We start from the raw sequence: 27,714 nt of genomic DNA, 5'->3' as shown, positions 1-27,714 counted from the left end.
AAAAAAGGGCTACTGAAAGTGCTTTGTCCTTGTGCAGTGAATGGAAGAATTCCAGTGTTTTTGAGCAGCTAAAGCCACCCCACCATTTTAGCAACTGGATAATACAGACAGTGGCTCACTGAGGCTTGTTTAAAAGATGTTGTAGCTTGAAAAGGCTCAATCCTTCTAATTCAGGGCTTAAGTACCAACAGATTTGAACACAACTCTCCAGTGACCCTAACTTTCACTGACTTATCATTAATGAAGCTGAAAAAAATAAATATTCCAGGTGAAATTCTTGACAATTGGGCTGTATGGTGGTGCAGTGGTTAGCACTGCTGCTTCACGACGCTGAGGACCGAAGTTCGATCCCGGCCCCGGGTCACTGCCCATGTGGAGTTTGAACATTCTCCCTGTGTCTGCGTGGGTCTCGCCCCCACAACCAAAAGATGTGCACGGTAGGTGAATTGGCCACGCTAAATTGCTCCTGATTTGGAAAAAATAATTGGGTACTCTAAATACAAAAAAAAAAGAAATGCTTGTCTTTTTTTTAATTTAGAGTACCCAATTCATTTTTTCCAATTAATGGGCAATTTAGAGTGGCCAATCCACCTAGCTTGCACATTTTTTTGTCTTGTGGGGGCGAAACCCACGCAAACATGGGGAGAATGTGCAAACTCCACACAGACAGTTACCCAGAGCCAGGATCGAACACGGGACCTCGCCGCCGTGAGGCCGCAGTGCTAACCCACTGCGCCACCGTGCTGCCCAAGAAATGCTTGTCAATTCGGGTTGCAAGCTCTGGCTGGACATATTCCAGGAGATGTTAGTGAAGCAGCTTCCACAGGTGACATCACAAAGGAGTATGCAGAAGAAATTGTTTAATGATGTATTTAAGGTTGAATGCAAACAATTAACCTGCCCTTTCATCCTCATTGATATTTTAATACATTCTTCTTTTCACGGTTTGAGTAAGAAATAAAATGTTAGGATGCTTCCTGATGGACTTTTGCCCTGCCTGTTGTATTTTTCCCAAATACAAAAGCATGCAATATTTTCCGGGATCTTGCCAGTGGGTTGGGAAGAAAAGACAACACAGCACAAGAACAGGCCCTTCGGCCCTCCAAGCCTGTACTGGTCACGATACCACCCTTGGACAAAACCCTCAGCACCTCCTAGTGCTGGATCCCTCTATAGAGGCTTTTCACAGTAACTTCATTGCAGTATTAATGTAAGCCTACTTGTGACAATAAAGATTATTATTATTATATACCCATCCTATCCATGTATTTGTTGAGATGCCTTTTGAAAACCGTTAATAAATTTGCTTCCACAACCTCCCCTGGCAACGTGTTCCAGGCACTCATCACCCTGTGTGTAAAAACAAAACCTGCCTCGCACATCTCCTGTAAACTTAACTTTGCCCCACAGACTTTAAACCTATGCGCCTAATGACTGACCCCCTCCACCCTGGGAAAGAGTGCCTGCCCATACACTCTGTCCACGCCTCTCATAATCTTGTAGAACTCGATCAGGTCATCCCTCAACCTCTGTTGTTCCAATGAAAACAATCTGAGTCTATTCAGCCTCTCCGCATAGCTAACACTCCAGACCAGGCAACATCCTGGTAACCTCTCTGCACCCTCTCCAAATTCTCCAGATCCTTCTGGTAGTGTGGCGACCAGAATTGTGCGCAATATTCCAAGTGCGGCTGTACCAAGGTTCTATACAAATGTAGCATGACTTGCCAATTTTTATATTCGATGTCCCACCAATGAAGGCAAGCATTCCATATGCTTTCTTGACTACCTTGAGTACTTGTGTTGTCACTTTCAAAGATCTGTGGACCTGCACGCCCAGATTTCTCTCACTTTCTATATTCCTAAGAGCTTTGCCATTTACGGTATATTTCCCCTCTATGTTAGACTTACCAAAATGCATTACCTCACATTTGTCTGGATTAAACTCTATTTGCTATTTCTCTGTCAAAGTCTCCAACCTATCTATGACTTGCTGTATCCTCTGACAATCCTCAACACTATCTGCCACTCCACCGACCTTGGTGTCATCCGCAAACTTACCAATCAGACCAGCTACATTTTCCTCCAAATCATTTATGCATACTTTGGTGAACACTGAGGCAAAGTACTCATTTAGTACCTCACCCATTTCTTCTGGCTCAACATATAGGTTCCTCCCCACTGTCCTTAAGTGGTCAAATCCTTTCCCTGGCTGCCCTCGGAACTTCAGAGAGTCGTGAATACCGCCCAGTCCATCACACGAACCTGCCTCCCATCCATTGATTCCATCTACACCTCCCACTGCCTGGGGAAAGCGGGCAGCATAATCAAGGATCCCTCCCACCCGGCTTACTCACTTTTCCAACTTCTTCCATCGGGCAGGAGATTCAGAAGTCTGAGAACACGGACGAACAGACTCAAAAACAGCTTCTTCCCCACTGTCACCAGACTCCTAAATGACCCTCTTATGGACTGTCCTCATTAACACTACACCCATGTCTGCTTCATCCGATGCCAATGCTTATGTAGTACATTGTATATATTGTGTTGCCCTATTATGTATTCTCATGTATTTTCTTGAATTCTGTTCAATTCCCTTTTCTTCCCATGTACTGAATGATCTGTTGAGCTGCTTGCAGAAAAATACTTTTCACTGTACCTCGGTACACGTGACAATAAACAAATCCAATCCAATCCAATCTTGCTTTTTACATACGAATAAAAAACTTTGGGATTCACCTTAATCTTACTCGCCAAGGACTTTTCATGACCCCTCCTAATTTGCAGCTTAAGTACCTTCTTTACACTTCTCAAGGGTTTTGACTGCTCCCACCCTTCTAGACTGCAGAGAAGCCTCCCTTTTCTTTTTGACCAGGTTCGTAATATCCCTCGTTATCCAAGGCTCCCTAAACTTCCCATACATATCCTTTGTTCTCTCAGGACCGTGACTTTCCCAAATCCTAATCAACTGTTGTTTGAAAGACTCCCACATGTCCAATGTTGATTACAGTTGCACTAAATCCAAATTCTTCTATTCCTGACTAATGTTATTGTAATTTGCCTTTCCCCAGTTTAACATCTTAACACGAAGGTTACCTTCATCCCTATCCAAAAGTACCCTGAAACTTCCAGAATTGCATTCACTACTCCCAAAATGTTCCCCGACTGAAACCTCAACCACCTGTCCAGGCTTATTCCCCAATACCAGCTCAAGTACTGCCCCTTCCCTAGTTGGACTGTCAACATATTGCATCAAGATGCTTTCCTGGATACATCTTACAAACTCTGCCACGTACAATATAGGTCTAAGGTCACCCCATAAGACCTGCCCTCTGCCAGACTACTTCGAGCATGCAGAGTCACCTGGAGCAATACAACCTCCGGAAGAGGACGACCCCATCACCCACACTTACTTGGCCCCTTGCCCATAAAAGCAAGACAAGTCACTGACTACCAACAGTTTGCTGACAGTATGAGAGTCCAGGCTGAAGATGGACTTGTGGACTTTGGAGTGAGAGTTATGAACAGCTCCAGACTGCTTATCTTAATCCCTGACTATGGGCTCTCGGAGACCCACATGACTCCAGGCTAACTGCTCCAGGGACAGAGAAACGGGCTCTTCATCCCCAAGGAGGGAGGGGCTCTACAGGAATCAGGGGCAGCATTCTCTCAGCCTGGGGAATCGCCGGAGAATCGCCGGGTCCGACGCAAATTGCGCCACGCCGATTCTCCGGAGAGTGGTGACCCATCCGGCGATTCTCGGCCCGAGATGGGCCGAGCGGGCACGCCAAAAAAAACTGAGTCCCGCCGGCTCCGTTCACACCTGCTCTTAGCCGGCGGGACCTTGGCGTGGATGCATCAGGGGGTGGCCTGGTGGTGGGGTCCGACACCTAGGGGGGGGGCTCCGCTGTGGGCTGGCCCGCGATCGGGGCCTACCGATTGGCGGGCCGGCCTCTTAGGCTGGGGGCCTCTTTTGTTCCGCGTCGGCCTCTGTAACCCTACGCCATGTTGCGTCAGGGCCAGTGCGGAGAAGGGAGCTTCTGATTGGGTGATGCTGCACTGGGTGTGAGATGACTGCATGGCAATGCCTTATGATGATGGGAGTTATGGTTTCTTTTCTCTTTGAATGAGGGAACGGATTTTGTTTAAAACGTGATTTAAAAAATTCCCAGAATGCTTTCTTTGGCCACTGGAATATTGATGCCGATTACAGTCGACGCCTCACCATTCTGATAGGATTGACAACGCTACCTGCAATTGCCATATTACTGAATATCAACTTAAGACATTTGTTGGGCAGGTAGAGGTATAAACAATAATCTTTCAAATTTTCTTTCCAATCTGTGTGTCTGACTCATAGAGCAGCTAAAGTTGATTCTTGGCTTCCACTCTCTGCAACCTAAACTACTCATGCTTTTCAAAACAACAGCTCGGAACGAGGTCTCTTACAGGAAAGTCATGTTATAGCATTGAATCTTTGAAGATCATTTCTCCAACTGCCAGGCCCATCACTCAAATAATCAAAAACAGTTTGTTAAATTAGGAAGTGCTTAACACTAATGCTCAAGGATAAAGCTAATTGACAGCATTTTATTTTTTTAATTCCTCCATGGGATGTGGGTTTCATTGGCATGGCCATCATTTATTCCCCATCCCTAATTGCCTGGGAGGTAGGTGGTGATGGTGAGCCTTTTTTTTTTAACGTCACTGCAGTCCATTTGGTGCAGGCATGCCCAGAGTTTGATTTTGTACGTCAAAAAATAATTATTCATTCTGTTTTTGTGGCAATTGTAAAGTTCTGGTACCCGGAAAATGCAGGAGCGCAGCATCGAGCCAGGGAGCTGATGTGCATCCATCCTGATCCTTCTTCATAGACTCTGGCACGGTTTGAAGGGTCCAGTGGGTCCAATTAGATTACTCCTCTTCCCCCACCATTTCTACCCCAAAGTCTCAGGTTAAAAAGGCGTTTTACCATTTTGTTTTCAAGGCTGTCCGATGCTTTTAAAGTTCCTGTTGCCTCCTCTTGTGATATTTTCCTTCAATGCACTAGAAGGCTCTCTCCCGGCAGCAGGAATTTCACGAAGTTCCTCCCATCCATGTGAATAACCCTTAATGTAGGTTGTGGTGATGCCAAGGTGGCAGCCAGAACTTCTATACTGCTGCGAAGAGAAATATTTAATCCTTGACAGAACAAACAAAGAAAATTACAGGACAGGAGCAGGCCATTCGGCCCTCCCAGCCTGCATCGATCCAGATCCTTTATCTAAACCTGTCGCCTATTTTCCAAGGATCTACTTCCCTCTGTTCCCCACCCGTTCATATATCTGTCTAGATGCATCTTAAATGATGCTATTGTGCCCGCCTCTACCACCTCCACTGGCAAAACGTTCCAGGCACCCACCACCCTCTGCGTTAAAAACTTTCCATGTATATCTCCCTTAAACTTCCCCCCTCTCACCTTGAAATCATGAGCCCTTGGAATTGACACCCCCACTCTTGGAAATAGCTTGTTGCTATCCACCCTGTCCATACCTCTCATAATTTTGTAGACCTCAATCAGGTCCCCCCTCAACCTCCGTCTTTCCAACAAAAACAATCCTAATCGACTCAACCTTTCTTCATAGCTAGCACTCTCCATACCAGGCAACACCTTGGTGAACCTCCTCTGCACCCTCTCCAAAGCATCCACATCCTTCTGGTAATGTGGTGACCAGAACTGCATGCAGTATTCCAAGTGTGGCCTATACAACTGTAATATGACCTGCCGACTCTTGTACTCAATACCCCATCCAATGAAGGCAAGCATGCTGTATGCCTTCTTGACCACTCTATCAACCTGCATTGCCACCTTCAGGGTACAATGGACCTGAACTCCCAGATCTCCCTGTACATCAATTTTCCCCAGGACTCTTCCATTGACCGTATAGTCCCTCCGGGACCTCACCCGTGCTCAAGGATGCTGCAAAGATATCTGTTAAGGCGCCAGCTTTTTCGTCCCTCGCTTCCCTCAGTAACCTGGGATAGATCCCATCCGGATCTGGGGACTTGTCCACCTTAATGCCTTTTAGAATGCCCTAAACTTCCCCCTTCCTTATGCCGACTTGACCTAGAGTATTGAAACATCCATCCCTAACCTCAACATCCATCATGTCCCCGTCCTTGGTGAATACCGATGCAAAGTACTCATTAAGAATCTCACCCATTTCCTCTGACTCCACACAAATTCCCTCTTTTGTCTTTGAGTGGCCAATCCTTTCTCTCGTCACCCTCTTGCTCCTTATATATGAATAAAAGGCTATGGGATTTTCCTTAACCCTGTTAGCCAAAGCTATTTCATGACCCCTTTTAGCCCTCTTTATTGCGCGTTTTGAGATTTGTCCTACTTTCCCGATATTCCTCCAAAGCTTCATCAGTTTTAAGTCGCCTAGATCTTATGTATGCTTCCTTTATCATTTTAGCTAGTCTCACAATTCCACCCGTCATCCATAGTTCCCTAATCTTGCCATTTCTATCCCACATTTTCACAGGGACATGTCTGTCCTGCACTCTCATCAACCTTTCCTTAAAAGACTCCCACATTTCAAATGTGGATTTACCCTTAAACAGCTGCTCCCAATCCACACTCCCTCGCTCCTTCCGAATGTTGTTCCACTTGGCCTTTCCCTAATTTAGCATTCTTCCTTTAGGACCACTCTCGTCTTTGTCCATGAGTATTCTAAAACTTACGGAATTGTGATCGCTATTCCCAAAGTAATCACCGACTGAAACATCAACCACCGGGCCGGGATCATTCCCCAATACCAGGTCCAGTATGGCCCCTTCCCGAGTTGGACTATTTACATACTGCTCTAAAAAGCTCTCCTGGATGCTCCTTACAAATTCTGCCCCATGTCAAATCACGAGTGTGAAGTTCCCATGGTTTAAAAAACCCTTGGATTCAGTTAGTGGGTGTCAGCTGCTGCTCAGAGATAGTACTCCTGCCCCTGAATCAGAAACCCATAGGTTCACGTTCCACCAGGGAAATTTGAGCCCGTAATCTCTGCTGACATTCTGACTGAAGTACTGAGGGAGTGCTGCAGTCAGACATCTTTGTCTTTCAGATGAGAAGTTAAATCAAAGCTCCGTCACCCTACTCAGCTGGACATAAAATATGCCATTGTAATGTTACAAAGAGAGTGGAGTTGTCCTGTTCTCCTGGTCAATGCATAGACCTTAACCAATATTAATTAAGCAGATTTCCTGGTCATTATCACAGTGCTGTTTGTCGGAGTTTCCTGTGCACAAATTGGCTCCTGCATTGCCTACTTTATAACAGTGACTACACCCCAAAAGTACTTTATTGACATAAAGTATTTTGAGATATATTGATGTTGCGGAAGGTGCTGTATAAATTGATTGTGTACCTGCTGACTCATATGTGTTGGATTTTGTTCTTTGCTGATGCCTGCTTTGAGTTGTTAGTTGCGTCTAACATTATATTCTCCAGCCATTAGAGTAAAACTTGTGAATAACGTAGGTGAAAAAATGCCACAACAAAAATGAGACCAGAAGGTAGATATACAGCATTATAAAATTGCAACAATAGCACTAGAAACCAGTCTTGCAGTATCTGGGTGCAGGGAAATATAGTATGTGAAAAGTATAAGGGCTTTGGAGATGTATGGGAAATTGCCGCAAAAATGATCAAGAAATTGCATTGGACTGGTTATAGATTAAGGGCACAATTGAATTTTGAAAAACAGAGTCCGTTCTGGGCAGTAACTCACAGCACTGTGTTGCTACATCCCCCCATGTGGGGAAAGTCCCGCCAGAGGCTGCACTTAGTGTCATTTCCTAAACTGAGGAGCTCCGACGAGTGGAGAAAATGGCGCCCGATCTCTCAACTCCTGTCGTGAACCCCAGACCCTCCCAATGCCCCTACTCCCCTATCAGGGGGTTCTGAAGGGAACACCCACACCCCACCTCACATGGGTAGGGCACCCACGGGCCCAATCCCCGCGCGAGCAAAATGCCAGTCTGGTACCTTGTCAGTTCCCCTGCCAGTCTGGCAGTGCCACCTGGGCACCCTCGCAGAATGAAGGTTCCTAGATGGCACCAGCAGTGTCGGGGTGCCACTCTGCTCAGGCTCAGAAAACCTGGAGGCCTCCGATCACCTGGAAGGCCCCCCTCCGCCCCAAGTGACATACCATCTGGTCCCTGTTTGTGGGGACCAGTGCTGAACGGCGCCCACTGGGGTCTCCTCAGCGAGGCCGATAGATGCTGCGTGGTCCTTCGATCGGCGTCAGCGAGGTTAAGAGAGTTTCTTTTTTTTGGGAAAATGTTTTTATTATAGTTTTTCATTTGATACACTGTACAGTAGACAGGGGTATTTGCATCAGGTATAATATACAAGAAATTTCCATTTGTGTTGACCCACCTTGTTCTCCACCTCCCTGGTTCCCACATCCCGCCTCCATTTTTGTTGCTTTAAGATATTTCCTTAGGTCTCATATCAGAGTGTGTGATTGTCCTCTATTTACATATATGCATGGTGCACTATCAATTACGACGAGGCGAGAGTAGAGAGTAATCGAGGCTTTATTAAGCAGACATGTGTTGCCTCCTGCAGCTGCTGCCGAAATGGCTGCAGCTTGGTGAGCACACACATTCATACTCCGCCGACTGGGCAGAGCCAGCAGGCAGGGATCTACCCCCATACCTGTAGTACAGGAGCCTTACCGTATCACCTCTCATATACGCATTATACAAACAGTGGTGACTACCACATTCACCCCCTGCTAAAAAGGAGTCCAGCGCGCCACTGAGGATACAGGACAGGGTGGGGAGGAGAGGGTGTCGGATATCTACCAGGAACTACAGGAGGCGGAGGAAACCCCGGTGGAGGAGCTCAAGGGCAAGTGGGAGGAGGAGCTAGGTGAGGAGTTGGAAGCGGGTCTCTGGGCAGAGGTCCTGGGCAGGGTTAATTCCTCCTCATCATGTGCCAGGCTCAGTCTAATTCAGTTTAAGGTGATCCACCGGGCACACATGACGGCAGCGAGAATGAGCAAGTTTTTGGGAGTAGAAGACAGTTGTATGAGGTGCAAGAGCAGCCCTGCAAACCATGTCCACATGTTTTGGGCATGCCCGGAGCTTAGAGAGTTCTGGCAAGGGTTCGCGAGGGCAATGTCCAAGGTGCTTAACACATGGATGGTGCCGAGTCCAGAGATAGCGGTCTTTGGAGTGTCAGAAGACCCGGGAGTTCAGGGGGCGAAATAGGCCAACATCGTGACCTTTGCCTCCCTAGTAGCCCGGAGACGGATTTTATTAATGTGGAGGGACTCGAAACCCCCGCGTGTAGAGACTTGGATAAACGACATGTCTGGGATTCTCAGCCTCGAGTAAATAAAGTTTGCCTTATGAGGGTCTATGCTACGGTTCTCTTGGAGTTGGCAGCCGTTCGTCGATTTTCTCGGGGAAAATTAAAATGTCAGCAGCAGCAGCAATCCGTGGGGGGTGCGAGTGGTTCATTGGGATGGTGTGGGAAGACTGGATCATAGAATATACAGTGCAGAAGGAGGCCATTCGGCCCATCGAGTCTGCACCGACCCACATTATGCTCTCACTTCCACCCTATCCCCATAACCCAATAACCCCGCCTAACCATTTTTTGGACACCAAGGGCAATTTAACATGGCCAATCCACCTAACCTGTATGTCTTTGGACTGTGGCGTGTGGGGTAATGTCTATTTAATTGTTATTGTATATTCTCTTTTTGCCCTATGTTAATGTTCACTCGTTTGTTTTGTTATTATTGTTACTACTGTTTTATTATGAAAAATTCTGCAAAACCTTAATAAAAATACTTTTTTTTTAAAAAAGTCCAGAGGGGGTGGTGGAAAAACTATTTACATGGTATTTGAGCATTTTTAAAGTGTACAGTTTGATGAAAGTTCACAAATTTAGCCGGTCGGGTGCCTTGATCCTCCGTTGTGAGCACCGCAGTCCCGGTGGTGATGCAGGCGCCGACTTGGTCGCCTGTGACTCCGGGAGCGTGTAGTCCTCATCTTCATCCCCTGGTGGAACCAATGGGAGGACGGATCATCCTGGAGTGGGGGCTGAGGTGAGGTGCGCTGGGGGGGGGGGGGGGGAGGATGGGTGGCGCCGGGGCAATTGGAGGGGGGGGTGGGGAACCAGCTGGTGCCAGGTCCCTGAGGGAGACTGTGTTTTGGCGGCCGTCGGGGTGCGCCACGAAGGCATACTGCGGGCTCGCATGCAGCAGTTGTACCCTTTTGACCAACGGGTCCGCCTTGTGGAGCCGCACGTGCTCGCGGAGGAGGACGGGTCCTGGAGCTGCCAGCCACGTTGGGAGTGAAACCCCGGAGGTGGGCTTCCTGGGGAAGGCAAGGAGACGTTCATGAGGGGTTTCGTTAGTCACAGTGCAAAGTAGCGATTGGATAGAGTGGAGGGCGTCGGGAAGGACTTCCTGCCAGTGGGAGACCAGGAGATTTTTAGACCGAAGGACCAGCAGGTCGGCCTTCCAGACCGTCCCGTTCTCTCTCTCCACCTGCCTGTTTCCCCAGGGGTTGCAGCTGGTCATCCTGCTCGAGGCAATACCCTTGCTGAGCAGGAACTGACGCAGCTCGTCACTCAAAGGAGGATCCCCGGTCGATGTGGATGTAAGCGGGGAAACTGAACAGGGTGAAGATGCTATTGAGGGCTTTGATGACTGTGGCAGACGTCATATCAGGGCATGGGATAGCGAAGGGGAATCTGGAGTATTCATTGACCACGTTCAGGAAGTACATGTTTTGGTCGGAGGAGGGATGGGGCCCTTTGAAGTCCATGCTAAGACGTTCAAAGGGGCGGAAGGCCTTCACCAGGTGCGCTCAGTCTGGCCGGTAGCAGTGCGGTTTGCACTCCGCGCAGACCTGGCAGTCTCTGGTGATAGCCCTGACCTCCTCGATGGAGTAGGGCAGATTGCGGGCCTTTATGAAGTGAAAGAACCGGGTGACCCCTGGGTGACAGAGGCCATCGTGTAGGGCCCGAAGTCGGTCCACTTGTGTGCTGGCACATGTATCTCGGGATAGGGCATCGGGGGGCTCGTTGAGCTTACCGGGCCGATACAAAATCTTGTAATTGTAGGTGGATAGCTCGATCCTCCATCTTAAGATTTTTTCATTTTTGATCTTGCCCCGCTGGGTATTATTGCCGTGAAGGCAACCGACCGTTGGTCAGTGAGGAGAGTGAATCTCCTGCCGGCCAGGTAATGCCTCCAATGCCGCACAGCTTCTACGATGGCTTGTTGGCCTTGATGTGGTTGAAGGCCAGGCGGGCATCAGCCGTCAGGGGAAAAACTGTGGACTGAATGAGTGGGCGGGCCATGTCCACATAGTTAGGGACCCACTGGGCATAATAGGAGAATAACCCCAGGCATCGTTTCAGGGCCTTGGGGGAGGGGGAGTTCCATGAGGGAGCGCATGTGGTCGGGGTCGGGGCCTACAACTCCATTTTGCACCACACAGCCAAGGATGGCTAAGCGGTTGGTGCTGAACACGCACTTCTCCTTGTTATATGTGAGGTTCAGGAGTTTGACGATTTGGAGAAATTTGAAAAGGTTAGAGTCGTGGTCCTGCTGGTCATGGCCGCAGCTGGTGACGTTATCTAGGTACGTGAAGGTGGCCCGCAGCCCATTCCGGTCAACCATTCGGTCCATCTCACGTTGAAAGACCGAGACCCTATTAGTGAGGCAGAAGGGGACCCTAAGGAAATGTTAACGGTGACCATCTGCTTCGAACGCAGCGTATTCGTGGATCGCTTTGCGGATGTGGTAGGCAGATTTCAGGTCCACCGGTCCATCGAAAAGACCCGGTACTGTGCAATCTGATTGACCATATCAGATTTGCGTGGGAGGGGGTACGCGTCGAGCTGCGTGTACCGATTGATGGTCGGACTGTAGTCAATGACCATCCTCTGTTTCTCCCCAGTCTTTACTACTACCACTTGGGCTCTCCAGGGGCTGTTGCTGGCCTCAATGGTGCCTTCCTGCAGCAGCCGCTGGACCTCCGACCTGATGAAGGTCCTGTCCTGGGCACTGTACCGTCTGCTCCTGGTGGCAACGGGTTTGCAATCCAGGGTGAGGTTTGCAAACAGCGAAGGTGGGTCGACCTTAAGGGTCGTGAGGCCGCAGACGGTGAGGAGTGGTAGGGTTCCGCCGAATTTTAAAGTTAGGCTTTGGAGGTTGCACTGGAAGTCCAGGCCGAGTAACAGGGCAGCGCAGAGGTTGGGGAGGACGTAGAGTCGGAAGTTGCTGAACTCTACGCCCTGGACGGTAAGGGTGACGATGCAGTACCCCCGGATTTCCACGGAATGGGATCCGGAGGCCAGGGAGATTCTCTGTTCATGGGGTGTACCGTGAGGGAGCAGCGCCTTATCGTGGTGGGGTGGATGAAGCTTTCCATGCTCCCGGAGTCAAGAAGACAGGATGTCTTGTGCCCATCGACCTTTACCGTCGTCGACGCAGTTGTGAGGTTATGTGGTCGGGACAGGGCGAGCGTGATGGAGGCGATTTTCAGCAGCAGCTGCTGGAGGCAACACATCTCTGCTTAATAAATGGATGCACTATCAATTGCGACGAGACGAGAGTAATCGAGGCTGTATTAAGCAGAGATGTGTTGCCTCCTGCAGCTGCTGCCGAAATGGCTGCAGCTCGGCGAGCACACACATTTATACTCCGTCTACTGGGCGGACCAGCAGGCAGGGATCTACCCCCGTACCTTACCGTATTAACCTCTCATATACGCATTATACAAACAGTGGTGACTACCACAATGCAGTTCTTTCCCCTTCCCCTCCTCCTTTTGTCGATTGGCTCCACCCTCACTCCCCCTCTCCTCTTTCCCTCCCCCCCCCACAATGCTGTTTTTGGTGTTTCTTTGGGGGTTCTGTTCTTTGTAATATTGCTCTCGGTTCCCTATTACCCATTTTGGCAGTTCGCCAGCATCCCCCTCCTCTCTCCCTGGCCTCCCCCCTCTCCCTATCTGTTGCCTGCTGTCTCGCTGGTTTCCATGTGCCCCCCTCCCCTCGCTCTATTGGCTGTTGGCTTCGAACAGGTCCTGGAACAAGTTGGTGAATGGCCTCCACGTTTTCGGGAAACCCTCCTCTGACCCTCAGATATCAAATTTGATCTTCTCCACGTGGTGAACTACCGACAGGCAGTCTGCAGTTGTGGGTGGCGCTGCTGATCACCAGCCGAGCAGGATTCTGCCACGAGCAATTAGGGAAGCAAAGGCAAGGGCATTGGCCCCCTTCCCCATGAATAGTTCTGGCTGGGTCGATACTCCGAAGACTGCCACTCTTGGCTCCACCCTCACCCCATAACCTTGGTCATTGTGGTGAATGTAATATATATATGTATATATGATAATTCACACTGTCTTTGTAAGTGCAGTAGCGCTATCATACCACTAGGGGGAGTAGCTCTGGGAGTACGCAGGAACTTGTACTGGGCTCCACCCTTGGCTCCGCCCACGACTCCTCCCCCTAGTGCAGCTGTATAAATACCCTTGTCCAGAGTCAGCCTGAGTTCACTAAGAGCTCATCAACGGGTAACAGGCTGGCTCTGAAGTAAGTCGACTAAAGCCTAGATTCATATCGGAAACATGTGTCTGGTGAATTGATGGTTCAATCAGTCATTGCCTCGAAAAAGGCTGTCCAGAACTCGACAAGTCTGAGTTATACCCAGAATATGTGGGTGTAATCATGGGTTTGAACCAGAGGAGATAGTGGATACAGGAGATGGAGGGAAGTGGGGCTGTCAAGGTGAGGAATCTGTATTTGGAGGATGGGTTCACAAGACTGGAGGAGCTAGGGGGAGAGGGTAGAGCTGCCGAGGGGGAGTGAGTTCAGGTATCTCCAGTTTAGGGGCTTTTGCAAAAGGTCTGGAGGGAGTTCCTTAGGTTGCCGGGATACACCCTGCTGGAGCAAGTTCTGCTTCCGAATGTGGAAGGGGAGGGAAGAATTGGGGATATATGCAAGTGGTTGGGGGCGCAGGAAGGCGAACGCGTGGTGAAGATCAAGGAGAAATGGGAAGCGGAGTTGGGAAGGGAGATCAATTGGGGAGTATCGAGTTAGGCACTGCATAGGGTAAACAGGACCTCCTCTTGTTCAAGGATGAGCCTGATACAGTTTCTAATAGTCACCCTTACAGGTTCCCGCGTTCCCCCCTCCCAGCTTCCTCCAGCATTGTGTCTTTGGGTCCATGGGTATGCTGTCATCTCCTTGTGGAGTAAGTTCTTAACATAGAACATGCAGTGCAGGAGGCCACTCGGCCCACCGAGTCTGCACCAACCCACTTAAACCCTCACTTCCACCCCTTCCCCGTAACCCAATAGCCCCTCCTAACCTTTTTGGACACCAAGGGCAATTTAGCTTGGCCAATCCACCTAACCTGCACGTTTTTGGACTGTGGGAGGAAACCGGAGCACCCGGAGGAAACCCACGCATACATGGGGAGAACATGCAGACTCCGCACAGACAGTGACCCAGCTGGGAATCGAACCTGGGACCCTGGCGCTGTGAAGCCACAGCACTATCGACTTGTGCTACCATGCTGCACCTGTAGGTGTCAGAGTTTGTTCCTGTTAGGTAGCTGCAGTATCTCTGTCAGTTCCTCTATGGTCGCTAGCTTGTGCTCTGTGCAAAAGTCCCTGACAGTCACTGTTCCCCCCCACCTCCCTACCATCCTGTCTCCACCTCTTAAAGGTGGCGTCAAGCATGGCTGGCGCCAACTTGGGTTGCCGCAGATGAGGGCTATGGTGGACATTTCGGTCAAGGCGAAGTGCTGCCTCATCTAGTTCCAGGTTGGGAGGGTGGCTACCACCACTGGGCTTGCTGAGTGTTTTGATGGTGTGGACGAGAGCGCTGCCATAGCGACGGCCCGGAGGGATGTGCCTGTGCAGGATCTGTCCTCCATCCTCACCCATTCCATGTCGGGTTCTTTCACCCATCCCCTTACTCTTTTGTTATGAGAGTCTGGATCCCGCCCATTGTGGACAGGATCCAGATGACGACTTCTTGCATGATCTGGTTAGATCTCGCGAGATGCAAAAACCTTCGGGAGAGGCCTCTGCTGGGATCTATTAGCCATGTCCCATCCTGATTCCAGCAGGGCACAGCTGGTAAATCACACCTTTCATCATAATAATGATAATCTTTATTATTATAACAAGGCTTACATTAACTCTGCAATGAAGTTACTGTGAAAATCCCCTAGTCGCCATATTCCGGCGCCTGTTCGGGTACACTGGTGGAGAATTCAGAATGTCCAATTCACCCAACAAGCACGTCTTTCGGGACTTGTGGGAGGAAACCAGATCACCCGGAAGAAACCCACACAGACATGGAGAGAACGTGCAGACTCCGCACAGACAGTGGCCCAAGCCGGGAATTAAACCCGGGTCCCTGGCGCTGTGAGCAACAGTGCTAACCACTGTGCCGCCGATAGTTTCTGCTAAAATGCATTTGAATAATCACAAATGTAAAATCTTCTATAAACCATTGCAATTGGGCAGTGTAACGTGTGTAATAATCTAGTCATATCTTTTTCTGTTTAAAATTATTTGAGAGTGGCAATCCAGTCCAGTTTTATGAATACAGAATAAATGGGCTTATCAGCAAAAATAGCATTCCTAATAAAGGTGGCCAATCCTTCACCTCTCATTAATCCGATTTAAAATTACTTGGAAAGAAACTACACTGAAATACTTAATAGTTTCATTGGTGTACAAAAGTTGTGCGTACTAATACTTCACCCCAAAGAAAATGAAGTTGAACAAGTTGAACAGACTTGCCAAACCAACTGATTCAGGCAGATGTAACCATGGCTTTCAAAGGCTTTTGATAATTTTCGAAAGAGAAAAGATTTGCCGAGCTACTGAGAAAAGCAGGCAAGTGGAACTAGGTTCCAGCATGGATAGGACAGGCCAAACACCCTCCTTCTGTGCTGTAATCATTCTAAGTATTATATATCTGGCAGAATCTTCTAATTTTGTGTTTTGGGGAAGGCTAGGTCTGTGGATGGACCTGATTCAGGGAAATTAAATCTTGACCCAATAGAGAATATCATGGAGTGCACAAAGACAAAGTGGTTTTGGGTGAAACTCACATTTAAAATTCCCCGTCCTTTTGCAGTGGTTCACCTGCTCTACTTGGATTGCTCAGATTTTAATGATATAAATGAATGGAAACTCCACCTCAATATTTCCAATAGCGGCGCAGCATGGTGGCGCAGTGGTTAGCACAGCTGCCTCACGGGGCGAGGTCCCAGGTTCGATCCCGGTTCTGGGTCACTGCCCGTGGGGAGTTTGCACATTCTCCTCGTGTTTGCGTGAGTTTCGCCCCCACAACCCAAAGATGTGCCAGTAAATGGATTGGCCATGCTGAATAATATTGATATAATAATAATCGCTTATTGTCACTAGTAGGCTTCAATGAAGTTACTGTGAAAAGCCCCGAGTCGCCACATTCCGGTACGGAAATTGAACCTGCGCTGCTGGCCTTGTTCTGCATTACAAGCCATCTGTTTAGCCCACTGTGCTAAACCAGCCCCTTAATTGGAAAAAATTAATTGGGTACGAAAAAAATATTTCCAAAAATGCGTAGATAGTCTTTTACATCCAGAAATCCCACAGCATTTGTTCACTAATAATGTCAATACCACCACCAGCATGAATAATTCGGAATCCAAGTACGGGCTGGAGTGGGAGAAATATTTAGATACATGCAGGTTAGAGACTTTGCCAGAAAGGAGACACAGAGCTTCCCGGTAGAGCCGACCTCCACATTGCTGGAGGAGGTGCTGACGACAGGGGGACTGGAGAATGGTGTAGTGACGGCGGTTTACGGGGCTATTTTAGAAGAGGAGCAGGCACAGTTGGTTGGGATCAAGGCAAAGTGGGAGGAAGAGCTGGGAGAGGGTATGGAGGAGAGGTTATGGTGTGAGGTGCTGTGGAAGGTGAACGCCTCCACCTTGTGCGCGAGGTTGGGGCTGATACAGCTGAAGGTGGTATTTAGAGCACACCTCACAAGGGCGAGATGAGCCAGCTCTTTGAGGGAGTAGAAGATGTGTGTGAGGGTTGTGGGGGGAGTTGCAAACCACATTCATATGTTTTGGTCCTGTCCAAAGCTGCAGGATTACTGGAAGGAGGTTTTTAGGGTAATTTCTAAAGTGGTGCACGTGAAACTGGACCCAGGCCCTCGGGAGGCCATATACGGGGTGTTTGACCAGCCAGTGTTGGAAACAGGTTTGGAGGCAGATGTTGCCTCGTTGATCGCCCAAAGGCAGATCCTGTTGGGATGGAGATCAACCTATCCACCCTGTGCCCTGCGTGGTGGGGTGACCTGCTGGAATTCTTGACTCTTGAGAAGGACAAATTTGAACTTTCATGGATGTTTTTCATTGTGCACTTTTGAGAATTGGATGACCTCGATCATTAGGGGTGGGGGTTTGGGGGAGGGGGACAGACTATATGTGTTAATGGTGACTATGGGTGATTCCTGATTCCTTTTTGTTATTTGTTTATGTTAACATGCAGGATGCTATTTGGAGATTTGGCGGGAGGATGGGCTTGTTGCTATTGATATGGTAATTGACATTGTATTCGTTACTGATTATTGTTTATTGTTGGTGGGGTTAAATTTGGGAGAAAATGTGAAAAAGGAGAATAAAAATAATTTTTAAAAAAATAACCCATAATCCAAATCTACACTCGTCAATCATTCTTTCAACAAGTATTATAAAAGGAAAACTTAAATAATTACAAATAATTCTTGTTAACAGGCATAAGGATTGTCAGGAAAGCATTTTGTTTTGTTCATATGTATCGTAATTAGTACAGTCACCATAGTCCCAGATGAGGGCCAAGTTTGAGAAGGTGGAGCCTTAGTGAATAACCTCAACCAATACAGGAATTGAACCCTTGCTGGCCTTGCTCTTCGTCACGAGTCAGGTGTCCAGCCAACTGAGCTAAACCAGCTCTTGGTAAACTTGTATCACAAAAGCATTGTGATTACACAGTGCCGCGTGCCTGCTTCTTTCTTTCCCAAATTAGACATTTTGATTGAGATCAATTTGCTCAATCAAATATTAGACATGATTGAGGAATTCCCACCTTCCTGGAATACAATCTAAATCACATGGCTTCAAACAGAAAGAAATGACTATTACTCTTCTTAAATTTCAGGTCACTTTATTTCCTGGGCCACACATGGCCATGGTTGAGGGGCAGCCCTGTGCCACTTCAACTAGCTCTAGGGCGCAGGGGAACCAACAATGGATTGTACTAAATAAAGCAAGGATGCATTGCAGATATATTGTCCATTCAGATAACATTTACAAAGCACATCAGTTTTCTTCACGTTATTTAAAGGGAAATTGATACAGCTAAAACTTAGATGGCAAAACGTTTTGTTTTAAAAAATGAACACATATGGTATGACATCATCTGCAATGAAAAATTTCAAATGATCTTAGTCACTTCAACACATAACACTGCCATCGATGGTGCGCAAGTGGGTGATGGAGGGGGAGGGGGCAGCTTGGAAACGTATGGAGAGGGCGTCCTGCGGCAATACAAGCCTGGGGGCGCTAGTAACGGCACCATGGCCGCTCCCCCCCACAAGGTATACCACGAGTCCGGTAGTGGCGGCCACCCTGAAAATCTGGGGGCAGTGGAGGCGACACAGGGGGGAAGTGGGGGGTCTGATGGCGGCGCCACTGAGAGGGAACCACAGATTTGTCCCGGGGAACACTGGCGGGGGATTCCAGAGCTGGCACAGGGCGGGCATCAGGCAACTGAGGGACATGTTCATAGAGGGGAGGTTTGCGAGCCTGGGAGAGCTGGAGGAGAAATTTGAGCTCCCCCCGGGGAACACGTTTAGATACCTGCAGGTGAAGGCATTTGCCAGACGACAGGTGGAAGGATTTCCCTTGCTTCCCGATAGAGGGGTGAGCGATAGGGTGCTGTCAGGGGTCTGGGTCGGAGAAGGGAAGGTCTCGGACATCTACAAAATAATGCAGGAGGTGGAGGAGGTATCGATAGAGGAGCTGAAAGACAAGTGGGAAGCGGAGCTGGGAGAGCAGATAGAAGATGGGACATGGGCGGATGCCTTAGAGAGGGTCAATTCGTCGTCGTCGTGCGCAAGGTTGGGCCTCATCCAATTTAAGGTGCTGCACAGAGCCCATATGACGGGGACTAGGATGAGTCGGTTCTTCGGGGGTGAGGACAGGTGTGTTAGGTGTTCGGGAAGCCCTGCGAACCATGTACATATGTTCTGGATGTGCCCGGCACTGGAAGAGTTCTGGGAGGGGGTGGCGGGGACGGTATCGAGAGTGGTGGGAACCAGGGTCAAACCAGGGTGGGGGCTAGCGATTTTTGGGGTTGGGGTGGAGCCAGGAGTACAGGAGGCAGGGGAGGCCGGAATATTGGCCTTTGCGTCCTTGGTAGCTCGGAGAAGGATCTTGATTCAGTGGAGGGACACAAGGCCACCAAGTGTTAACACCTGGTTAAACGACATGGCAAGCTTCATCCAATTGGAAAGAATCAAATTCGCCCTGAGAGGGTCGGTACAGGGGTTCTTCCGGCGGTGGCAGCCCTTCCTTGACTTTCTGGATCAGAGATAGGAACTGGAGGCCGAAACAGCAGCAACCCGGGGAGAAAGGGGGGGGGGGGGGGGGAAGGGAGGGGGGGGGGGGATAGCAACGAAGGGAGCACGTCAGCGGGGGGTCGCGGGCAATGACTGCCCGAGGCCATCGGCAGAAAGGGAAAAACGGTTTGGTTGCTAGACTGGTAGCGCGGGGGGGGGGGGGGGGGGGGGGGGGGGGGGGGGGGGTGGGGGGTGCGCGCGGGGGAGGGCGTGGGGAGGATTTTCCAGGGGGGATTTGTTGTGTTATAATTTAAAATGTAGTAGGGGTAAATGTTTGTATCGAAAAATTTCAATAAAAATTATTTTTAAAAAAAAACACATAACACTGCATGCCAATATTGATCACAGTTCTAATAACTTGGTTTCTGCATTATTGTGATAATTCCTTATAAGTCACCAGAATGCCTCAAAGTAATTACTGAGTGTGTAATCCTCCATACGTTATTAGTTGTGCTGTCGGCCAATATGTGGATATATGATTGCATTACTCTGCCTTCAATGGTTATTTATTAGTTTACGGACCATATTCACTAACCTACTGACAAATGGTTAAAGAGCATCCTTTGCATTCAGATAGATCCTTATTAGTACAAATACATCTCTCGAATAAAAGGTGTACCTCAAGACATCAGATCGGATGGACAGCAAGTTCTATTGAATTAACCACTGCAAAATTAGTACAGTCACTTGAAAACCAAATATTAACAAAGAATCTGGCCTTGTACTCAAAGAACAAAAGCATAATCTCTTTGCGAGCATTTTAATTAATGCAGTTCTATTTAAGCATTACATTGCGACATTCAATAGTGAAGGTAAAATGTGGTTACATTCGAAGTAATAACACCGACTCATCTTCAATCTTATCTGCCCATTCCCTGTTCTCTAGTACAAAAGTAAACACACCTCACAAACAGAAAGTATGAACTCAGCTTGAAGTCAGGCAGCTCAGCACATTTGCAGAGCACCAAGTGACCTCTCACCACATAGGAAACAATGTACTTATTCCCATGACATTTACCAATTATCTAATCACAAAAACACATGAAACCTCGGGGCAGACACTCCAGGATGTCCTCTGACAAATAATGTCAAAAATACCTATTTCAACTATCACTCCACCACAGGAAACAAGTCCACCAGCGTAACAGGAACATTGATCTTCCAGAGGGTTTAAACCTTTTATTTTGACACAATTTTCTTTGTTTTATTAACTGATAAAACATGCATGTTATGAGGCTGAAACATTAATTGTTATCAGATGAAACATGCCATTTCAAACTCTAGTGAAATGAACAGACTTGGATATTGGGAAGTCCCAAATTATACCTCAGCCTTTTGATAATATCCATTAAAATTATAAGTTAAAAGGATTTTGCAAAATGGCTAATTACAAGAAGTGCGTACTGAACACATTTTCTTTCCAAGTTACCAAATTCATCATTTGTACTAAAATAATACCTTTGAAAGTTCATGAATTGGCAACAGAACACAGACTATGGAGGGAATTGTTAAACTGTTCAATATGAAGTATATCTGTGTAAGTGCAAACTTAGCTGGTTTGAAATATAAGTAGAGTTGCAGCTGTTCTGTTCGTCATTCACTGATCAAACTCTATAAATTGCAAGGAAACCTTTGTATTAGCCATATAAATCACAAAAGATGGCACCAGCCTAGATCTTTTTACCATTACCAGACTTCAAAACAATCCTGAGACAGTTGCCTCTCTGAACTTTAACACTGAAAAAAAGTTACTTATGACTTATTACTATCACTATCTGCAGTTCATCAACTTTGCACTTCAAGCAAATCTAACTGAAGATAAAATGGCAGAAAATGTGGCATCAATCCACGTACTCACCTCGGGGAGTTTGCACACTGCTGATCACATTTCCACTCCAAATGTTTCCACTCCACAGGTGCCTATAAACAGACTTTCTGATTTCAGGACTTCAGTTATCTGCCACTAGACCCTAATTACTTAGACTCCTCCCATTCAGCCTTGAAGTAACCTTTTACACTAACCAGCAAGAGTTAACACTTGAGCATGAGATGTTACCAGAATCACCAGTGGGGATACCTCACTGGAGTAAAGTTGTTTACTTGTTGTGAACTCATGAGTGACGTATGATAAGGACAAAAGGAAGGTAGTTTTAAATTTCCAGCTCATTTAACTATGGAATGCTGTATTTTCTACACAAAAGAGTCACTTTGACTGCGAGCATGTCTTGTGACCATAACTTCAAACACTGTTGAGAAGCATCCTAAAAGAGACGATTTCAAGTATAGCTCCTATCAATTGGGCCAGACTACAAACTCACTCAACAGAATGCAAATAAAAACTCCCAAAAATAAATGTCCGAAGCATTTCAAGGCAGGCAACGAACTTATGCTTAAAACACCAAGAACCAACCTCACTCGACCTGTAACGTCTTTGTGATACTGGGATTGATGTAAATGTTTCTTGCGCCTCCAACCTCTTCAGAACGCTTCCACGTACTTCAGGGTAATCCTAATTGGGACAGAAGTTTCACCTTCCCTGTGCATCAAGCGACTTAGTTACTTCGGCAATCTGAAGGCCAAATACTTACACAAACGTTCCTCCCAGCCACATGTTCAGTGAACTGCGCCAACATGCCCTTTCAACTGTGACATCAGCAGAATCCATGGTTACTAGCACTCCTCTACCTGTATGCATGCCAATGTTTTACCTGTCAGACCTGCTTATCCACTTGGAATGACAAGCCACACTGTTAGAAACACGCTGGATGGCCTCAGTCAATTTGAATATGCAGAATGCCATCAATTCAAACTGAAATAAATGTCATATTATTGCAATCATTGGCATGTAAAGACCAAATTTTGCATTTGGGTATCAGTTTTATAAAAAACTGCATTCATAATTTGGGAAATGCATGGGGTGTGTGTGTGTGTGTGTGTGTGTGTGTTGATGTGCCTCGCTTCGACAGGAGTTAGACAGCTTGTCATAACTTGTAAAAGTGATTCCGGTTGAAGCCATGACGAAATGCTACATATTTATAAGTTGAAAAAAATCTAGCTTCTTTTAGAAGGCAATAATTTATCACGACAAAATAACTAAGCCTTTCGCTTTGGAAGGTGATGGAGGCATTTTGTTGAATAAAAGCAAATCAGCAATCAAGCTTCTAACCAGGTCTCCTGATAGAATTAATCTTTTAATGGAAGTGATTACTTGGTATTGAAATACACGTGAAAATCTCAGTTTAATATTCAGCACCGTGTGTGTCATTGTGGAAGGATCAGGGTTGTCACAATCAGCAATTTATTGCCCCAGCTTGCCTGTTGAAGAAATTTAATCTTCGGTGGACACAGTTCTAACAGTAATCACACAGTAATACATATCACAGAATTCCATCAAATTTCGAGTAGAGAAACAGGCCATTCAGCCCAATTGGTCTGTGTTGGTGTTCATGCTCCACATACAAGGTAGCTCTCACCCTACCTTCATCTCAACCTATCTGCATAACATTCTGTCCATTTCAAGAACACAGGAACACAAGCAGGGAATTCATGCCTATAGCCAGAGGCAAATTTGCAGTTTGTGGGGCTCTCCATTCATCTTCATCTCTGTGCACCTTCAAAAGCTAACCTCCTTACTTCCTCTCACAAAATTAAAGATGTTCTTGCCATGAATTCACGCGAGTACAATGTCGAGTGAGTCCAAATTGGATAGCATAGGATTTGTTTATTGTCACGTGTACCGACGTTAAGTGAAAAGTATTTTTCTGCATGCAGCTCAAGCAGATCATTTAGTACATGTGAAGAAAAGAAAATACATAATCGGGCAACACAATGTAAATACATAGTCACCGGCATCGAGTGGAGCATGCAGGAATGTAGTATTAATCGGAGGGAAGAAGCTGTTTTTGAATCTGTCCATGCGTGTTCTCAGTTTTTTGTATCTCCTGCCCGATGGAAGAAATTGGAAGAGTAGGTAAGCCGGGTAGAAATGCACTTTGATTATGCTGCCCGCTTTCCCAAGGCAGTGGGAGGTGTAGATGGGAGGAGAGTTCGAGTGATGGACTGGGCGGTGTTCACGACTCTCTGAATTGTCTTGCGGTCTTGGGCCGAGCAGTTGCCACATCAGGCTGTATGCAGCCAGATAGGATGCTTTCTATGGTGCACCTGTAAAAGTTGATCAGAGTCAGTGTGGACCTGCCAAATTTCCTTAGTTTCCTGAGGAAGTATAGATGCAATATCAGTGGCTCTGTCTGCAGGATTTTCTTCATTGTCTTGAAGAGACTTTCTGAAGGGACTTTCTGAAAGCCAGTCTTGAGAGCGATGGTGGTTAGAACTTTCAATATGTGATCAACTGCAACCATTATATCAGACCAGCAATGGTCCATCTTGAAAAACAGAATTTAAACTAGAGAATATGGAAGACGGACAGATTTTTAAGATTTTCTTGCTTCTTCCCTTGTTAGCATGCAGGTAAAACGATAGGTAAAATCTTGTAACGACTCACTTTCATCGTCAATATTGTTGAACTTGTCAAATATTCTGGACTCATTGTACTTTGCAAACAGTTTTTAACTCTTTTTAATACAGAAAAAGATGAGGTTGAATGTTAAGTTTATGCACTATTCAATACTTCAAACTTGTTAAATTAAAATGACGACTTCACTTTTGCCTAGCTTCATCCTCTAACCTCATGTTCAATTTTCTGTGCTTTTGTTTGCCAGTTGCCATATTGCTAAAGAAACTGATTTTGATTTTAATGCAATGTCCAGAAGAGCAGGCGCTCGCACAATCAATCGCAATAGTCAGCTGTTTTTATCAGCTTCTTTTGAAACTCAGAAAAATTGGATTCACCTTTTTATTATGAAGCTGTGATACTGGATTTCAAACAACACTAATTCTGCTCTTCTCCTGCCCATTTCCCCCTCATAAACTTGAAATGAAAAAATGAAATGAAAATTGCTTATTGTCACAAGTCGGCTTCAAATGAAGTTACTGTGAAAAGCCCTGAGTTGCCACATTCTGCGCCTGCTTGGGGAGGCTGGTACAGGAATTGAACCGTGCTGCTGGCCTGCCTTGGTCTGCTTTCAAAGCCAGCGATTTAGTCTGTGCTAAACCAGCCCCTTGCTAAACTTTCCCTCCCCATGGGCAACCAACCCCATCAAAAACCCTCCGTTCCCTCAAAAATGCAACCCGGCCCTCAACACGCAACCTGGCCCTCACACACACTCCGCCCTGCAAGTCTGCATAATCACACTCTCTTCTCCTCCACACCCTCTTCCTCTTTCTCCCCCCCCCCCCCCCCCCCCCCCCAGGTTGGATGCTCTTCCGGAGGGTTGGTGCAAACCCAATGGTCTTCTACACGGAGGGATTCTATGATTCTACAGTTCTTCATCTGTATTACAAACTTGTATAAAGACTGATTAACTATAAGCTAGTCAATAGAAGGTGGCATGAAGCCAGCAGCAATAAAATATTGATTGCTGTCACTTGGGTGCAACTAAAGGAACGGTCAAAATAAATTACATTAAACTTCATTTTCAAATCTTAATAATCATAATTCAGTTAATGTCTAAAGAATTTTAAATTATCTTATATTGCTTTCTGTTACAGCAAGATAAGTTATGCAGATCTTAAAATGTCTTTAAAATAGGATTTTCTCCAAAATCCATTATCATATTGTTAAATAGCCCCTGCAGCATAAATTAATTCTCTAACTCATGAGGCTCTGTAAGCTCTGACAGTATTAAAGCTAACTTAAATTTGGAATAAACTCTACCAGGGATTAATTCTTAAATCTGGAATTGAAGGCTGAATGGGAACATTATTCTCACCAATCTCCCTCCTAATTTTCAATTTCATATGAAAAATTTTAATTTTTCCCTTTTAACATTTTTCCAATTAAGGAGTAATTTAGCATGGTCAATCCATCTACCCTGCACATCTTTGGGTTGTGGGGTGAGACCGACCCACGCAGATACAGGGAGAATGAATAAACTCCACACGGATATTGACCTGGGACCAGGATCGAACCCGGATCCTTGGCACCGGGAGGCAGCAGTACTGTACTAACCACGGCACCACCGTGCCTAATTTGCAATTTAAAGTCACTTTTAATCTAAGATGGTTTTATCCTAACTGCTGATGATTACCAGAAAAAGGAAGCTTCAAAATAAGAAGATCTATTTACTGGTCAACAAAAACACCATTTCCCAAGTCAATGCTGCAGAATAGCTTACGGCAGCTGTTGAAACACGATCCATAACTTTATTTCTAAATTCTTTATCGACAGAAAAGGAAGAAACTTCCTTGGGGATAATGACAATTGCTGACAATATGTCACACACAACTTTGTCCCAGGAAAATTCTGGAAGATAATGAGGAAGGCAGACATTTTGTAGCATGGTTCTCCTGGTACAACACATCTACGTACTATGTACAAAATTCGACTATTTTCCTTTCCTCCTTGCTGAATGAGGAATTTGTGCAACATTTGAACATGTTGAAGCATTTAGAATGATGTTCAATGCCAAACTTCAAGTTAATTAGTTAAAATAAAGGCCAATAGTGTGCAAAAATAATCCTGAATTACCAGGTTTGCTCAGCATTCATGAACATGTTGTGTTTCCCATTTTAGCCTAGAATAGTTGCTTGACTACATTCCTTCTTACAAATTCTTGTATTCAATTTTCAGACCTTATATTTACGAAGGCTGGCTGCAACAATCTGTCTGCGGGAGTGCAGATGGACTAAATGCTAGTTCAAAAGGGAATTGCAGTGAAAACCTGCCAAAATCTTTCTGCTTAAACTGAAACTCTCTGCTTGTCTACTCATAATGAATGCTTCGGGAGTTATAGTTGCTGTTCTTTTAATGACTACACTAGACTGATCATGCTCCGAATACCCCACCATCAGTTGCCATGGTGCCTGCTGCAAGGCTATTTGCATTTTCTTTTCTCTTTTAATAGAACCGTGCATACACGAATGATTGCCCCAGCTCCAACCAGCCATTATCAATGTCATGCAGAAGTCCACTGACTGCAATAAGTTAATAAACACTCCACAGATGCTACCTGACGGTGAGTATTTCCAGCAATTTCTGTTTGCATTTCAGATTTCCAGCATCTGCAGTATTTTGCCTTTTGTGTGCGATTAAAACGTTTGGCACCATACATCCTCCACATGACAGTCACATTAACTACGTTTTGAGCATATAGAATAATATAATTTACAGTGCAGGAGGAGGCCATCTTGGCCCACTGAATCTGCGCCGGCCCTTGGAAAGAGCACCCTACTTAAGCCGACACCTCCAACTTATCCCAGTAACCCCACCTAACCTTTTGGACACGAAGGGGCAATTTAGCATGGCCAATCAACCTAACCTGCACATCTTTGGACCGTGGGAGGAAACCGGAGCACCCGGAAGAAACCCACGCAGACACGGGGAGAAAGTGCAAACTCCACACAGGCACCTGAAGCCGGAATTGAACCCAGGACTCTGGAGCTGTGAGGCAGCAGTGCTAACCACTTTGCCACCATGCCACCCACATAGAAAATATAGCATAGAAAATATGACGTCACACAACTTCAGATGAAGTTTAAACTGGACAAATGTGATGTAGTGCATTTGGAAGGTCTAATACAGTAAATGGCAGACCCTTAAGAGGCAGAGGGATTTAGGTGTACAGGTCCACAGGCCACTGAAAGTGGCAATGCAGGTAGTCAAGAAGGTATACAGCATGCTTGCCTTCATTGGTCGGGGCACTGAGTATAAAAAGTGGCAAGACATGCTGCAGATGTATCAAATCTCAATTCGGCCACGCTTGGAATATAGGGCGGTATTCTCCCCTACACGGCGGGGCGGGGGGTCCCGGTGTAGCAGAGTGGCGCCAACCACTCCGGCGTCGGGCCTCCCCAAAGGTGCGGAATTCTCCGCACATTTAAGGGCTAGGCCCGCGCCCGAGTGGCTCCCACTCCGCCAACCGGCGCCAACGGCCTTTCCGCCCTGGCTAGCCGGAGCCAGCGGCTGGCCGAAAGGCC

At 46.7% G+C, this 27,714-nt stretch overlaps 1 protein-coding gene across 10 annotated transcripts in view; it reads right to left on the bottom strand.

Moving 5' to 3' along the window:
* The window catches only part of LOC119966444 (sickle tail protein homolog), a 764,531-nt gene that overhangs the window by 373,873 nt on the left and 362,944 nt on the right, over positions 1 to 27,714 (bottom strand). The window contains exon 1 of one of the 10 annotated variants that reach the window (XM_038798126.1): positions 22,269 to 22,328. The exons of 8 other annotated variants lie outside the window; for them this stretch is intronic. In XM_038798126.1, coding sequence (XP_038654054.1) covers positions 22,269 to 22,313 — 45 coding nt within the window. In that variant the 5' untranslated portion in view covers positions 22,314 to 22,328. One more of the 10 variants, XM_038798130.1, reaches the window with a different exon arrangement.

The sequence above is a fragment of the Scyliorhinus canicula genome, chromosome 5 (genome assembly GCF_902713615.1).
Source record: "Scyliorhinus canicula chromosome 5, sScyCan1.1, whole genome shotgun sequence".
Classification (NCBI taxonomy): Eukaryota; Metazoa; Chordata; class Chondrichthyes; order Carcharhiniformes; family Scyliorhinidae; genus Scyliorhinus; species Scyliorhinus canicula.
This window is presented reverse-complemented; position numbering and strand designations above follow the sequence as displayed.